The 16,142-nt window shown below is 40.0% G+C and overlaps 1 protein-coding gene across 2 annotated transcripts in view; it reads left to right on the top strand.

Moving 5' to 3' along the window:
• Nucleotides 1-16,142, top strand: part of LOC115216362 (histone chaperone asf1b-B-like) — a 295,828-nt gene that overhangs the window by 3,248 nt on the left and 276,438 nt on the right. For both annotated transcript variants that reach the window (XM_036506683.1, XM_029785628.2), the window contains exons 2-3: nt 1,369-1,484; nt 15,117-15,293. In XM_036506683.1, the coding sequence (XP_036362576.1) occupies nt 1,369-1,484; nt 15,117-15,293 (293 nt within the window). The remainder of the gene's footprint in view (nt 1-1,368; nt 1,485-15,116; nt 15,294-16,142) is intronic.

Here is a 16,142-nt window from a genome sequence, read left to right as displayed (position 1 = left end):
ATTTTAAAGCCTGATGCCTATTCTCTTGATCTCTTGCTGAACTGTTAAGTTACAGGAACGTAAACACACTGACACTGGTTGTCAAGCAGTGGTGGGGGACAAGCACTAACAAAGACACACATATATGATGGGCTTCTTTCAGTTTCTGTCTACTAAATTCACTGACAAGGCTTTGGTCGATCTGAGGTTATAGTAGAAGACACTTGCCCAAGCTCCACACAGTGGGACTGAACCCAGAACCATGTGGTTGGGAAGCAAGCTTCTTTATTTCATCAAATTTGCCATAAAGACATTACATAGATAGAAGCAGTTTGGATCCACTGTCACCCAGACCCTGGCGGATAGTGTCCTCTATCCACTCAGGTTCTATCTCCCGGGAGGCAACCCGCAGACCCAAGCTCTTGTCAACTTTCTCCCACCATGTGTGGGAAGAAACAAAATCTTTTTGCCCTCTAAAGGCTGGCTTCCAAATTTGTGAGTCTCCTCAGAGGTGCCAACTTGCAACCATTGCATATTTGACCCCCCTGAAGATGAATTTAATAGTTGGCAAATACTCTGCTATCTCTTTTTCAATTTGAGTCTTTTGAAAGAGGGCGATGGTGTCGAGCAACTTCGAATAAGTCCTTAACACCAGCATCCTCTCCAAAGTCTTTCATCCACTGTTTGGGTGGGACAATCTCCCACTCCAATGCAGTGTTTGTCTTTTTTGCCATTTTTTTTTTTGTAAAAGTTCACCAAATAAAAAAAAAAACACAAATGCAAGCAGGAAGAAAGAAGACAAGAAGCAGTTGAAAAAAACACAGCAAGTTATTCTGGACAACTCGGTAATCCTCTTGGTAAGGGCACAAAACGGTCACACAACAATTTCAGCAAAAAATGGTAAAAAAAATAAGCACAATTTTAGGAGGGGTATTCCCCCAAAACTCACTTCTCACTGCTAAGTGAGACTTTAAACACAACTACAGGCAGACAAATGCATGGAACTCAGTGGAGATTTCTTGTTTGACAAAAATAAACACAAGCAACAAACCATCACTGAATCCCCAAAAAACAAATGTCTTACCTTGTAGTTGTGCTTCACTTGTTCAATTATTCACGACGTTAGTGTACAGCGATATGACTCCTAGCAGTGCAAAGTCAACTAATCCTTGTGGAATTGATAAGAAGCAGTAAAATACTTGAGTTGATAGTTTTGACCAACTACTTGCTTCAAAATTTCTGACTTTGTTTTTCAATCAGAAACATATTGTACTTTGTGATATATAGTTAAGCCTTTTGTGGTCAACTTCATTTTTTTATCATTTCAGGGTCAATAATTCTGATGAATTTATCTTAGTTTTTCATCTATTGTTTTGTTATGTTTATTAGATCTTGAGTGGAAAATCATCTATGTTGGCTCTGCAGAAAGCATGGACTATGACCAAGTGCTCGATTCAGTTCTTGTTGGACCTGTTCCTGGTGGACGACACATGTTTGTGTTTCAAGTAAGACTTATTTTCTTTTTCTGTATTCTCTTGTATGTAATTTGCTCACATCTGTTGTATGCTGTTAGCAGTATTATATTATCCCTAATAATACGGTGGCACGTAAAAAGCACCCACTACACTCTCGGAGTGGTTGGCATTAGGAAGGACATCCAGCTGTAGAAACTCTGCCAGATCAAGATTGGAGCCTAGTGCAGCCATCCGGTTCGCCAGCCCTCAGTCAAAATCGTCCAACCCATGCTAGCATGAAAAGCGGATGTTAAATGATGATGATGATGCTTGTACTGGGAAAATTGATAGGGATTGTGATCCTGTACCTAAATCTAGCCATTAGGTATGTGTGTGTATTTGTAGGACATGGTGAGATATGTGTGATGAAAATGTACCATTTATAAGCTGCCTCCTGAGGGTCAGGAAGTCTCATAGCCAAAAGCTGCATCTCAAGGACTAAGGTTTCTCTTCAGACTAGCTGCTGAACTCTTCAAAGTAACTTGAATTGCAATACTCTTTATATATTTGATCTGGTTCTCTTGTTTCACACATATACATGCAAGTCATCTACAAGCTGAGGTGCACTTCATTATGTTATGCTAGGAATGTGTCTACCATTAGCTTTGGTAGACTCTCAGTTTGATGTTCTTCTGCTAATAATATCAGTGTAGTTGAGTGGTCTTCATTTTCCATTGTGGTACAGTCTCCAAAATACATCTGATGTTGAGTATGATATTTTTAATGTCATATATTCAAATAGTTAATTCAGTGTAATGTCCAAGTATCATTGGTTCCTCCTTGTTTCTAAGTATTTTTTTGGTGGAGAAATGCTTGTAGCTTGGTTTTGATTAGGGTAGATCTTAACTTGCCAGGATGTGATTACTTCATTGTTGATTTGAAGACATCACTGTGATGCATGTGATATGCAGTATCAGACAATAACTACCATAGATAGCTATCAGCCCAGATGTCCTAGTATTCACACAAATATGCATGTGCATATTTTTTCTTACTTTATCCTTGTGCTATATTCAGTCATACCTCACTTTACAAGGACTTGGGTTTAGGAGTTTTTTGAAGCACAAGATCCAAATTTTGAACGAAGTGCAAAAGTTTCTTCTACCATGATCAATGTTCTTGCATGTTACTGAGAAATTTGTAGAAAGCAAAAAAAAAAAAAGCTTCTCAGCAATCAACAATAGACTTGTTTTTCAAAAAGAAATCATCATCATCATCATCGTTTAACGTCTGCTTTCCATGCTAGTATGGGTTGGACGGTTCAACTGGGGTCTGGGAAGCCTGAAGGCTGCACCAGGCCAGTCAGATCTGGCAGTGTTTCTACAGCTGGATGCCCTTCCTAACGCCAACCACTCCGAGAGTGTAGTGGGTGATTTTTATGTGCCACCGACACAAATGCCAGACGAGGCTGGCGAATGGCTACGCTCGGATGGTGTTTTTTACGTGCCACCGGCACGGAGGCCAGTCAATGCGGTACTGGCTACGGCCACGTTTGGATGGTTTTCGTATGTGCCACCGGCACTGGTACCACAAAACTACAAATTCCATTAATGTTCACCGAATTTGCTTTTGATTTTGTCCATTTTGTCCATTTTCACTTGCCTCAACAGGTCTTCACAAGTAGAGTTATGTGACCCAAGAAGGAAGGTATGCATAGGTGGACTGACTACGTCCCAGGTGGGGGCTATGGGTTATGGGCTCACTTGTCCAGCCGGGTCTTCTTGCACACAGCATACTTCCAAAGGTCTCGGTCTCTGGTCATTTCCTCGGTGAGACCTAAAGAGCGAAGGTCGTTCTTCACCACCTCGTCCCAGGTTTTCCTGGGTCTGCCTCTTCCACAGGTTCCCTCAACCGCCAGGGTGTGGCTCTTTTTCACACAACTATCTTCATCCATTCTTACTATGTGTCCATACCAGCGTAGACGCCTCTCTTGCACACCACATCTGATGCTTCTTAGGTCCAACTTTTCTCTCAAGGCACTTACAATCTTGAGTGGAAAAGTCCATCTACGAATGCTTTTGAATTGGCAATCATTTATACAAGTAATGGTGTGCATGAGTATAATGCGAGTGAAAGGGATTCAGAAACGATTATAATAAGTATTTTTAATCATAAATGATCTTGACATTCTTTTTACTTTACATAAAATATTCTTTACATTCTACTGTTTTCATTGCCAACGAGAAATATTTGCCTTGCTTGAAAAACAAGTGAAGGTTAGTGACAGGAAAGGCATCCAACATTAGCAAAATCTTCAATAAACTCTGTCTGGCCCAAGCAAGTATGGGCAAGTATCGTTTTAACCTCCACTTTTTTTTTTTGTGTTGGCTTGGATCAGACAAAACTTAGAGATAGTTTTTTTAATATGACTGGATGCCCTTCCTCACTTTGTTTCCATGTTAGTTATTATTTCAACTTGACCTTTAAACAGTTCAGTGGCCAAACCTATTTTTTATGGCAGAAGGTTCACAGACATTGGCATAGATGGTAACTTTGTTTTAATGCATTGCTCAAATATTTAAACAGTGAAGGCACAGATACACATAAACACATGATGGAATTCTTAGTATTTATCAATTCCTGTTACTGGGATTGAACCCAAAACCAAATAGTGATGCAAATACAGCTATGCCTATGACATACTTCTGTTGTGTGTGTGTGTGTGTTATAATTCACCTTAGATGCAAGCATGAGTTTGTAATCAAGAAGTTTGCTTCCCAACTGTGTGGTATTTTGGGCAAATGTCTTCCCTGGCCGCTGTTAGCTGATCTAAGCCTTGTGAGTAGATTTAGTAGATAGAAACTGAAAGAAGCCCATTGTGTATGTATATATTTATCTCTCATCAGTTTAACATCTACTTGCTTGGGTCAGATGGAATTTGTTGGAGATGATTTTCTATGGATTCATGCCCTTCTTGCTTGTTACTAACCCTCATCTGTTGTCAAGCAATGTATTTTTTTATCTCATAGCCAGACATGTTTTCGTGAAAGCTTGCAATGATGATGACACTCATTTACTACTATCATACAATATCAAGACAAGGAGATGCAAACACATTTGTGCTTGAGTGCGTGTGTCACCATCATCATGATGTAATGTTCCTTTTTCCATGCTTGCATGGGTTGTACAGTTTATTGAGGCAGATACTCTTTGGCCAGATATCCTTCTTGTTGCCAGTCTTCACCTATTTTCAAGCAAGGTAATATTTCCCCTTGAGCAGACATGCATTTACAGAATATTAGAAATGAACGACACTGCTCGTATGACAGTGACAATCATTTACGACTCTCATGCAATGTCAAGACAAGGAAACACAGATATACTCATCCACTCCACCCCTCTCTCTGTCACATACATATGCAAGAATAAACATACATACATAGGGTGCAGGCATGGCACTGAAGTTAAGAAGCTTGTTTCCAGAATGAAACGCAGACTGTACGATGCCTGTGTATGAACAGGCATGCTACACAACAGTGAAACATGGGCTGTAACTGCTGAGGACATATGTAGGCTTGAAAGAAATGAAGCTAGTATGCTTTGCTGGATGTGCAATGACAGTGTGCATGTTCAATAGTGTAAGCATCTTGAATGAAAAGCTGGGCATAAGAGGTATCAGATGTGGTGTGCAAGAGAGACAACTGCTGGTATGGTCATGTGATGCATATGGACAAGGACAGCTGTGTAAATTAGTGCCATCTCAAACTGTAGAGGTACACTCAGGAAGACATGGAGCGAGGTGGTGAAGCCTGATCTTTGAACATTGGGCCTGAAGGAGGTGATGACAAATGACTGAAACCTTTGGCAATATGTTGAGCTGGCAGAAACGTTATTACGCTGGGCGAAACGCATAATTTTGTCTGTCTTTATGTTCTGAGTTCAAATTCCGCTGAGGTTGACTTTGCCTTTCATCCTTATGGGGTTGATAAATTAAGTACCAGTTGCATACTGGGGTCGATCTAGTTGACTGGCCCACTCCCCAAAGATTTCGGGACTTGTGCCTTGAGTAGAAATGAATATGTTGTGATGAAGAAGACTTGCCAAGCCAAGTGGAATTGCATTTGTGGCCAGTGTCAGTGTCACGTAAGTGGTACCTCTGTTGGTGGCACCCATTACACTGTTGGAGTGGTTGGTGTTAGAAAAGGCATCCAGCTGTAAAAACCATGCCAAATCAAACTGGAACTTGGTGCAGCTTACCAGTTTCAGTCAAACCATCTAACCCATACCAGCATGGAAAGCAGACGTTAAATGATGGTTTTAAGTTCAGTTTCACTGTGTGGCACCCTGGGCATCTATTATAGTTCTGGACTGATCAAATTCTTGTGAGGTGATTTGGTAAATGGAAACTGAATGATGCCTATTGTCTCTCTCACTCTTTGTGTGTGTGTTTGTGTTTCCATTCCTTAATATTGGGTGAAAATTGTAAATGAGTGGCACTGTTTCTTTCTAATTTATTGCAACCTATCCAACTCTTTTACTCGTTTCAGTCATTTGACTGTGGCCATGCTGGAGCACTGCCTTTAGTTGAGCAAATCGACCCCAGGACTTATTCTATGGAAGCCTAGTACTTATTCTATCGGGCACTTTTGCCAAACCGCTAAGTTACAGAGACGTAAACACACCAGTATCGGTTGTCAAGCGATGTTGGGGGAACAAACACAGACACACACATATATACAATGGGCTTCTTTCAGTTTCCGTCTACCAAATCCACTCACATGGCTTTGGTCGGCCCAAGGCTATAGTAGAAGACACTTGCCCAAGGTGCCATGCAGTGGGGCTGAACCCGGAACCATGTGGTTCATAAGCAAACTACTTACCACACAGCCTCTCCTACGCCTGAAATGTTACATTGATTGGAAACAGGTGAGGATTGGTGACAGGAAGTACAATCTGCCTCATGCATGCCTGGAAAAGTGGATGTTAAAATGTGTTTTGTGTGTATCTGTGTGAATGTTAATAATCTGTGATGAATTATAGCTTCTTGCTGTAGCATTGCAAGTATCTGCAAGACAAAACCCCTCAATAAGGCAGGGTACAGAATTGAGGGATAAGAAACTAACATAAAGTGACAGGAACAGATATCTTGTGTGTGTATGTACACCCTCATATGATATCCATTTTATCTACTTTTTAATGAAACATTTAAATTATCAACAATTTAATTGTAAAATGAAAGATTTGTAACACTGATGTTTCAACAATAGATATGCAAGCATGGAAAAAGTAGGCCATAATAAAATATAACTCTTTTGTTTGTCATTTGACTGTGGCCATGCTAGAGCACCACTTTTAGTTGAGCAAATCGACCCCAGTCCTTATTCTTTATAAGCCTAGTACTTATTCTATTGGTCTCTTTTGCCAAACCGCTAAGATATGGGGACATAAACACACCAGCCTCGATTGTCAAGTGATGTTGGGGGGGGGGGACAAACACACACACACACACATATATACAACGGGCTTCTTTCAGTTTCTGTCTACCAAATCCACTCACAAGGCTAGGCCCAGGGCTATAGTAGAAGACACTTGCCCAAGGTGCCACGCAGTGGGACTGAACCCAGAACCATGTAATTGGTAAGCAAGCTACTTACCACACAGCCACTTCTGCGCCTTTTGATGACATAATCATACTCAATGACAAAATAACTGGAAAATTTATGATCTAACAACATTTAGCATATTTGGAATGGCCATAGCTATAGTTGCAGTTGAGAACATAATTGTTGTTTATAACATCATTTTTATGAAAATTCACCTCTTTTCACTTTGTTTAGACAGAGCCAGTTTGTTTTAAATTGAGGTATTCCTGTGTAGTATATATATATATATATATATATATATATATATATACTAAAACAGTATCATTTCAATATCCACTTTTCCATGCTTGTATGAATTGGCCAGAATATTATGTTAGATTTTCTACACCCTGATGTCCTTTCTGTCATCAGTCTTCTCCTGTTTCTAAGTAAGTTAATACTTGCCCATAACCGAACGTTTTTATAGAAGATTGTGTATGACAGACACAGTAGTGTATGAAAATATTCGAGCGTCTTCATTGCCATTGCCACCGTACTGGCTCCCGTGCAGGTAGCATGTGAAAAACACCTTTTGAGCATGGTCGTTGCCAGAACCACCTGACTGGCCCTTGTGCTGGTGGCATGTAAAAGCACCCACTACACTCTCGGAGTGGTTGGCATTAGGAAGGGCATCCAGCTGTAGAAACTTGGCCAGATCAGATTGAGCCTGGTGCAGCCTTCGGGATAATCAATCCTCAGCCAAACTGTCCAACCCATGCCAGCATGGAAAGCGGACGTTAAATGATGATGATGAATGAGGAGAGTATTGAGTTGCTGCTGTTGCAGTTAACGATGGGTAGTGAAAAGATGCAGTGTGTTATTGAGTGAATCCTTGTCTTTTGAGTGTGGTCTAGTGTGCTTTTGTGTAACGGTACTATCTCAAGTATGAACACTACTGAAATGTTGGATTTGGAATTTGTAGGTTAGTCAAGTCTGGTTTTACAAGGTGGTGTAGTTTTTACTGTAAAACTGAAAACTGATTCCCTAGCATCAAATGTTGACAGCAGTTTCTCTAACAAAGGAAGTTAACTTCAATAAATCAACTTATCCAGTGTGCTATGTGCCATCTACTTAACCTTATAGAATCCAAAATTGAGCATTAATCTGGTGGATCCTTGTAATTTAGAAAGGGTTTACTAATTGCCGTGGCTGTGTGGTAAGAAGCTTGCTTCCCAACCATGATTCCAGATTCAGTCCCACTGCATGTCTTCTATAGTCTCAGGTTGATCAAAGCTTTGTGAATGGATTTGGTTGGTAGAAACTGAAAGAAGCCTGTCTTATATATATATATAACTATGTCTGTGTTTCTTCCCCCATCATTGCTTGACAACCAGTGTTGGTGTATTTATGTCCCTGTAACTTAGTGGTTTGGCAAAGAGACCAATAGTATAAGTACTAGGCTTAAAAATAAGTCCTGGAGTTGAATTGTTCGACAAAAACATTTCAAGGCAGTGTTCCGGCATGGTTGCAACCAAATGACAAACAAATAAAAGAATAACTTGCTCTTTGACTCTCTCGCTTTTTTCTCCTTTTATAAGAATCTTTGCGTCAGGCTTAACTGGGCAATTATTAGCAAATTTTGGATATTGTGCTAAACCAAGTGAAATTGAAGTAGTGGCATAACTGCCATGTAAAAAGCACCCATTGAACTTTGAGCCTTACAGAGGCAGTGATAAGTGACTGAGACTTTTGGCAATATATTGTGCTTGAGAAGACCTATCAAGCCAAGTGAGATTGTAATTGTAGCCGATGCCTCTGTTATGTAACTGGCACATAAAAAACACCCGCTACACTCTTGCAATGGTTGGCATTGGGAAGGGCATCCAGCTGTAGAAACTATGCCAAATCAGATTGGAACTTGGTGCAGCTCCCCAGCTTACCAGCTTCCAGTCAAGCCATCTAACCCCTGCCAGCATGGAAAATGAATGTTAAATGATGATGATGATAATGTAAACATATTTGTGAATTTGGAGGATGGATTTTTTTTTATGAATGTGGTTGACAGTATATAATGCATTTGTCTAGTGCTGCTAACAAAATGTCTGTTTCAAGGCTTGACCACATGTCTTGGTCAGTATAACATCTGCAACCAAATCTCCCTTATATCATACAGTACCATCTTAAAAATGAGGGCAAATTGGGCAATACAGTCTTTAAAAAAAATGACGGGATTGTAATACATTTAACCCTTTCAATACCAACCTGGCTGAAACCGTCTCTGGCTCTGTAGTACAAATGTCTTGTTTTCAAAAGTTCTGAATTAAAATCTCCCAAACCTTAGTCACAATTTATGTTCCTAACACTAGCTTACTGATAACTAAATTATTTGGTACATTCAAAATTAATTGAAAGAAACACAAAACATCTCAGCAGAAATACGGTAACAAAAGGGTTAATACTCTTGATGATAGGTCAGGTCCCCAATCAGGTTTGATTTTAAAAACTTGTTTTATGTGAATTATAAGCAATATAAGTATTTGTTGAAAAATATCCTTTCAGGCAGTTTTTTTTTTTTTTTGCTAGTTATTAGCTCTTTAGCATTCAGATTTCTCTGTCATATGTAATACTTATTTATCCATATTGTTTTGAATTAATCATACAATATCTTTTGGTCTTGGGATTTCAATGATGTGATTGTTTATTTTTAGAATGACATTGTATGATACATGTGAGAGGCTGGATCTGGCCAGTTTGAATATTAAAACGGGTAGAATATTTGGGGCATATATGACCAGTTTAAATGCTAATGAGTTGTGATAATGATTTATGTATACATATAATAATCATCTTCAAACTCTATCTTCCATGCTGGCATGTGTTGAATGATTTGACAGAATCCAACAGGTCAGGACTGCATCTGTTTCAAAGTCTGCTTTGGTTTCTATGGCTGGATGTTCCTTTTAATGCTAACCACTTAAGTTATGGACACATGTTTCTTCCTCAGTAGACATCATCAGTATGACAGCTCATAAGTTCTTTGGTGGTGGCCTGTGTGTGTGTGTGTGTATGTATATTTAATTCCCCATGGTGGCACCACATAAAAAGTACCTACTACACTCTGTAAAGTGGATGGTTGGTATTAGGAAGGGCATCCAGTTGTAGAAACCATACCAAAGCAAACATCTGGTACTTGGTGCAGCTCTCTGGCTTGCCAGTTCCTGTCAAACTGCCCAACTCATGCCAGCATGAGAAAGGGACGTTAAATGCTGTAGCTTAACATTAATGATACCATGTAGCTTGCAAGATAAGGATTCCTATTAACTGAATGGAGGCTACATTACAGAAGGAGGTAGCTTTGTATTAAGTGATGAAAGGTTAGTGTATGAAGGAAGGGGACAGACTAGGTTTCTTGCTATAGAAAAGATGCATAGCTGCTCAAATTATACCAGAGTGGATGGGAGTAATTGGTGTGGGGCCGGAAAGAGAAATACAGATAATGGTAATGGGGTGTCAGGGTGAGCCCTGGTTGGGCATAACAAGAAGGGTGGCTGGATAGAGGTAGCAATGAGAGATGTTAAAAAATGGGGTTGGGGTGGGAATATACTGACTGATGAACAAGTTTAGGTAGAGTAGATGTGTTGTTGGATGGACAGATTTCTTTCAGTTTCAGTAAATGAGGACTAGATTGGGAGGGATATAGGAGTGAAGAAGAGTTGGGGAGTAGATGGTGGTTGGCATCTACTAGGAGGAGTGAAGAGCAGTGGGACAAAGAGAAAGAGATGATGTGTGGGTAGGTTGCAAAAGTGTGAAAAGAGATACATGTAGTGCATAAGGAGAAAGTGAGAGATGTGTGGTGATATAAGCAAATCAATAGGAAGTGGTTCAAGGGAGGAGAGATTATTTGGTTGCTCAGAAGAATGGAATAATCAATGTTGAGTGAAGAGGGACAGTTTAATAACGAAGGATGGAACTCTACTGAAATGGTTTGCAGTAGTGAGAATGATAGCTCTGCCGTCATTTGCAGAAAATAGCATTTGGCAAATGAGTGATAAATCAGTGGTAGAGAAGAGGGGTGAGGGGAAGATTTGATGAGGAAATTAAGCGGGGAGGGGGTCGCAATTTTGTATCAGACATTTTGCTTTCAGAACTTCAGTTTTACTGACATGGGGGTAGGTTTTCTTGAGTACCACATATCGCCAGATATCCCAGTCCTTTGTCATCTCCATGAGATTTAAATTCCTGAGATCAGCCTTCTTAGATAAACTTTGTTTTGTCTCAGGATTCGTTAAAATATACTGATGATGTATTCTAGTTGTGATAATCGTGTATCAGTAACTATATTGTTTAACACAGTCTTTTTATTTAAGGTCGTGTGTGTAACAAATCCGTTTGTTACGGATATTTAGCGATAGTGAAAATAGTATCCATTAGCCTTTTGGAAACCCAGGGATGTATTTATCTGGCAAGTAATTTGATCCGAGATTGTGTTGAAACAATTTGCAGCGTGGAAGATTTATTTTAGCCATTCAAAAGCACACAAACTTTTAACTTAAACATTATTTGGGAGTCGGTGTTTTCGCCGCACTAAGTGCGATACATTTTCATTGTGACAGGTTTTTATGACTAAAACGCTGAAAAATTCCCCAGCGTGTTCATGTCGAAGGGGGATAAATCAGAATATAGTTTTACATAATTATCTCCCTTGTATTATATTTCGTTTTAATTCATTTCTCATTTGCTTTTTTTTTGCCCCTCGTATCTTAAACATTAGTTTGCTGGTTTCATAGCTTGAACTTGCTCTTATTACACAGTGTAAGAACTCGTGGTTCAGTATTACGACCTTTCACCCAGTATACTCATTGGGTTTGAGGTTTTTTTTTTTTTAGGAAACAGTATTTTAATGTTATTTAATATTACATTTGCAGCGTGCTGACATGCAGCACAGAATTTTTGTCAACAGGTCGCGGTCTCAAAGTGACGAAAATGTTTTGACAAATTAAATTTAAATGTTTAAGTGAATCTAACGGTTTACCTTCCACGCTGCAATTGTTTTTGTTTTAGCACACGATCTCAGGTCAGGTCACTTGCTATGCAAGTACATCTCTAATAATATTGCATTGCATTCTGTCTGAGTACAAACCTTTTTACATTCGTTAATACTTTTGAAGACGGGAATAATTTTAAAATAAAGTTATTTTCAGTGAGCAGAAACATGAGCTATTGCACCAAGTCAAGTATAATTTTGTTATAGATGTTGTCTTTGCAGTAATTTTCATTGAAAAGAAAAAAGAAAATCAATGAAAGGGGTACTAATCCACATAAAGAGGCACAATATAGATAAACTACTTTTCAAAATTAGTTTATCATTTTTCTATTTATTTATTTTTTTTTTTTTGTGATGTCACGGAAGAGGCTTGGAGAAGCCATTTTGAAAGACTGCTGTAAATGGAGAATGAATGGGAGGAGAACCTGCCAAATGTTGACCCAGTAGAGGGACCAGCTATCCGAATAGACAACTCCCTGGTAGATAAAGCAATTAAGAGTATGAAGCCAGGAAAAGCCCCCAGCCCATCAGGAATCGCTGCTGAGATACTTAAAACATCCAGTGATGTGAACTATGGCCTAGTCACACATTCGATGGATATTTGTCCTCATATTGTTTGTTGTTAACACAACGTTTCGGCTGATATACCCTCCAGCCTCCTTCAGGTGTCTTGGGGAAATTTCGAACCTGGGTTCTCATTCCTAAGGGTTTTTTTATGTTATTTTTGTTCAGGTCACTGCTTTGAATCGAACTCTCAATCTTAGGGTTAGTAGCCGTGCTCTTAACCCATAGGCATATGGCGTAGTGGTTAAGAGCGCGGGCTACTAACCCCAAGATTCTGAGTTTGATTCCAAGCAGTGACCTGAACAATAATAATAATAACATTGAGAAATACCTTAGGAATGAGAACCCAGGTTCGAAATTTTCCCAAGACATCTGAAGAAAGCTGGAGAGTATATCAGCCAAAACGTTGTGTTAACAACAAACAAGATGAGGACAAATATCTGTCAAATGTAAATAATGTACATAATTCCTCATCTCTTAAATATAGAACAGGTAGTTCATGATGGAGTCATACCCAATGACTGGCGTAGCAGCACCATAGTCAACTGCTACAAGGGTAAAGGTGATGCTCTGGATAGAAATAACTACAAGGGTATCAAACTGCTGGATCAGTTGATGAAGGTCACGGTGAGGGTCATAGCCCATCTCATTAGGGAGAGAGTCTGCTTAGATGAGATGCAGTTCGGTTTTGTGCCGAGTAGAAGCACCACTGATGCCATATTCATGGTTTGACAACTGCAGGAGAAATACGTAATTAAAGATAAACCCCTATACTTAGCTTTCATTGACTTGGAGAAAGTCTTTGACAAGGTCCCCCGATCTCTTATCTGGTGGGTGATGCGGAAACTGGGGATTGACGAATGGTTAATAAGGGCTGTACAGGCTCTATACAGAGAGGCCGTTAGTGAGGTTAGGATTGGCAATGAGTATAATGAAGAATTCCTGGTAGAAGTAGGGGTCCACCAAGGTTCAGCCCTCAGTCCCCTTTTATTTATCATAGTCCTCTAGGCAATAACAGGAATTCAGGGCAGGTTGCCCCTGGGAGCTCCTCTGATGACCTGGCCCTCATAGCAGAATCACTACCAGAACTAGAGAAGAAATTTCTGGTCTGGAAGCAAAGTTTAGAATCAAAAGGCCTTAGAATCAATGTAGCAAAGACCAAAGTTCTAGTAAGTAGGAAGGTGAACACAACACACACACTCTCGATCTATAGAAAAGGTGTAGGTAAAAACTCTATAAGATGTACCCAGTGTAAGCTATGGACACATAAGAGGTGCAGCAACATCAAAGGAAGATTAACTGAGAAGATAGCTTTCGTGTGTGGTAGATGCACAGGAGCAATAAACAAAACAGATTCCATCACACTCCAGCAGGGAGAAACTAGAAGTAGTTGATAGCTTCTGCTACCTAGGTGACCAAGTTAGTAGTGGGGGTGGATGCTCAGTGTTACCACTAGAATAAGAATAGCCTGGGCAAAGTTTAGAAAGCTTCTACCCCTACTGGTGAAAAGGGCCTCTCGCTCAGAGTGAAAGGTAGATTGTACAATGCATGTATGCGAACTGCCATGCTTCACTGCAGTGAAACATGGGCCATGACTGTGGGGGACATGCGTAGGCTCGAAAGAAATGAAGCTAGCATGATCCATTGGATGTATAAGGTCAGTGTGCACAGACGACAGTGTAAGTGCCCTGGAGAAATGTTGGACATAAGAAGCATAGGATGTAGCGTGCAAGAGAGACGTTCACTCTGGTATGGTCATGTACTATGGATGGATGAGGAGAGAGGTGTGAAGAAGTGCCACTCCCAAACAGTTGAAGGAATCTGGAGTAGAGGCAGACACAGGAAGACATGGGATGAGGTGGTCAAGCATGACCTTTGAATGTTAGGCTTCTCAGAGGCAATGACGAAAGACTGAGACCTCTGGAAATATACTGTGACTGCGAAGACCTGACAAATAATGTGAGTTCACAGCTGTATCCTACACCAGTTTTGCATAACCAGCCCCAGCCCATTCAAAAAATCTTGGATCATAGGGTGACCTGCTATGCTTGAGGATACCTATTGAGTCAAGTACATCAAAATGAAAATCAAATGGAAATTGTAGTTGTGATACTCGTGCCGGTGGCATGTAAAAAGCACCATCTGAACGTGGCCGATGCCAGCACCACCTTGACTGGCTTCTGTGTTGGTGACATGTAAAAAACACCCACTACACTCATGGAGTGGTTGGCACCAGGAAGGGCATCAAGCTGTAGAAACACTGCCAAATTAGACTGGAGCCTGGTGCAGCTTCCTGGCTTCCCAGACCCCGGTCAAACCGCCCAACCCATGCTAGCATGGAAAACGGTCGTTAAATGATAATGGTAAAGGTGGGTGCTGAGCTACAAAAAGTGACAGAGATTTAGCTATTTCTAACAGTTTAAGCTTGCATGGTAATTTCACTACGTGTTTGTTTGTTTCTAATGTTTGTATATATTTTTTATTTCTCTTTAGGCTGGGCCACCAGACACTAGTAAAATTCCAATAGCTGATGCAGTTGGTGTAACTGTTGTGTTGCTGACCTGTTCATACAAAAGTAAGGAATTTATCCGGGTTGGTTACTATGTTAATAATGAATACAGCGATCCTGAGCTGAAAGAAACACCTCCAGACATGCCAGTCTATGATAAGGTTGGTTTATTATGTACATTTATTTTTTTGTAATGTGACATGTATTTGTTTTCTGTTGAAAATGATATAAAATAATTTATTTCTGTATTGGTATGAAAATTGAGTGGCTAAGTGAATTGGATGGTCAACCTCTCTCATCACTCATCGAGATATTTCTCTCATGGTTGACATATTGACTGGTTTCCGTGATTGCACTGTGGCTATGCTGGGGCACTAACTTTAAGAGTTTTAGTGACACGACATAATTTGAGAGAGATTTAGCTGTTATTTCTAACAGACTAGCTATTTTGACCTGTGCTTCACTTGGGTTTTGGTGGTGGTGTTCTGTGCGTGTTGTCTCCATTTCCCTTTCATCTTTTGTTCGTCTTCTTTGCCTGGTTCTTTTTATTGCCTTCTTTTTCTTTTTTCGTTTTTATCTTCTTTAAAACTCAATTTTTCCCATATTCCTCACCATGGCAAACAAACGGTAGCCCCGAGCGACTTGCAACCCTCCTCACACCATTGCTCACCTTATTTTACCCCCCCCCCACACCTCCCAGTGTGAATTTTGGTGCCAATCCAACCCCATCTACCACCCCTTAAACCGTTACCATCCCAAAGTGAGACAAATAACCAAGAAATCAAGCAACTTTTTCGCATTTCAGCTTTATAGATATTGAGGAAGCTTGCATGGTAATTTCACTACATGTATGTTTGTTTCTAATGTTGGTATATATTTTTATTTCTCTTGAGGCTGGGCCATCAGGCACTAGTAATCAAATAGTAATCAAATCCCTTTGACATAAAGGGATCCATCTTTACACAAACGCATATGACAAAGCTTCTATATAGTATTGGTCAAGCTGTTTA

Source organism: Octopus sinensis, linkage group LG10 (assembly GCF_006345805.1).
Source record: "Octopus sinensis linkage group LG10, ASM634580v1, whole genome shotgun sequence".
Lineage (NCBI taxonomy): Eukaryota > Metazoa > Mollusca > Cephalopoda > Octopoda > Octopodidae > Octopus > Octopus sinensis.
The sequence above is the reverse complement of the archived record's forward strand: the minus strand, read 5'-3'. Positions and strand labels throughout refer to the sequence as shown.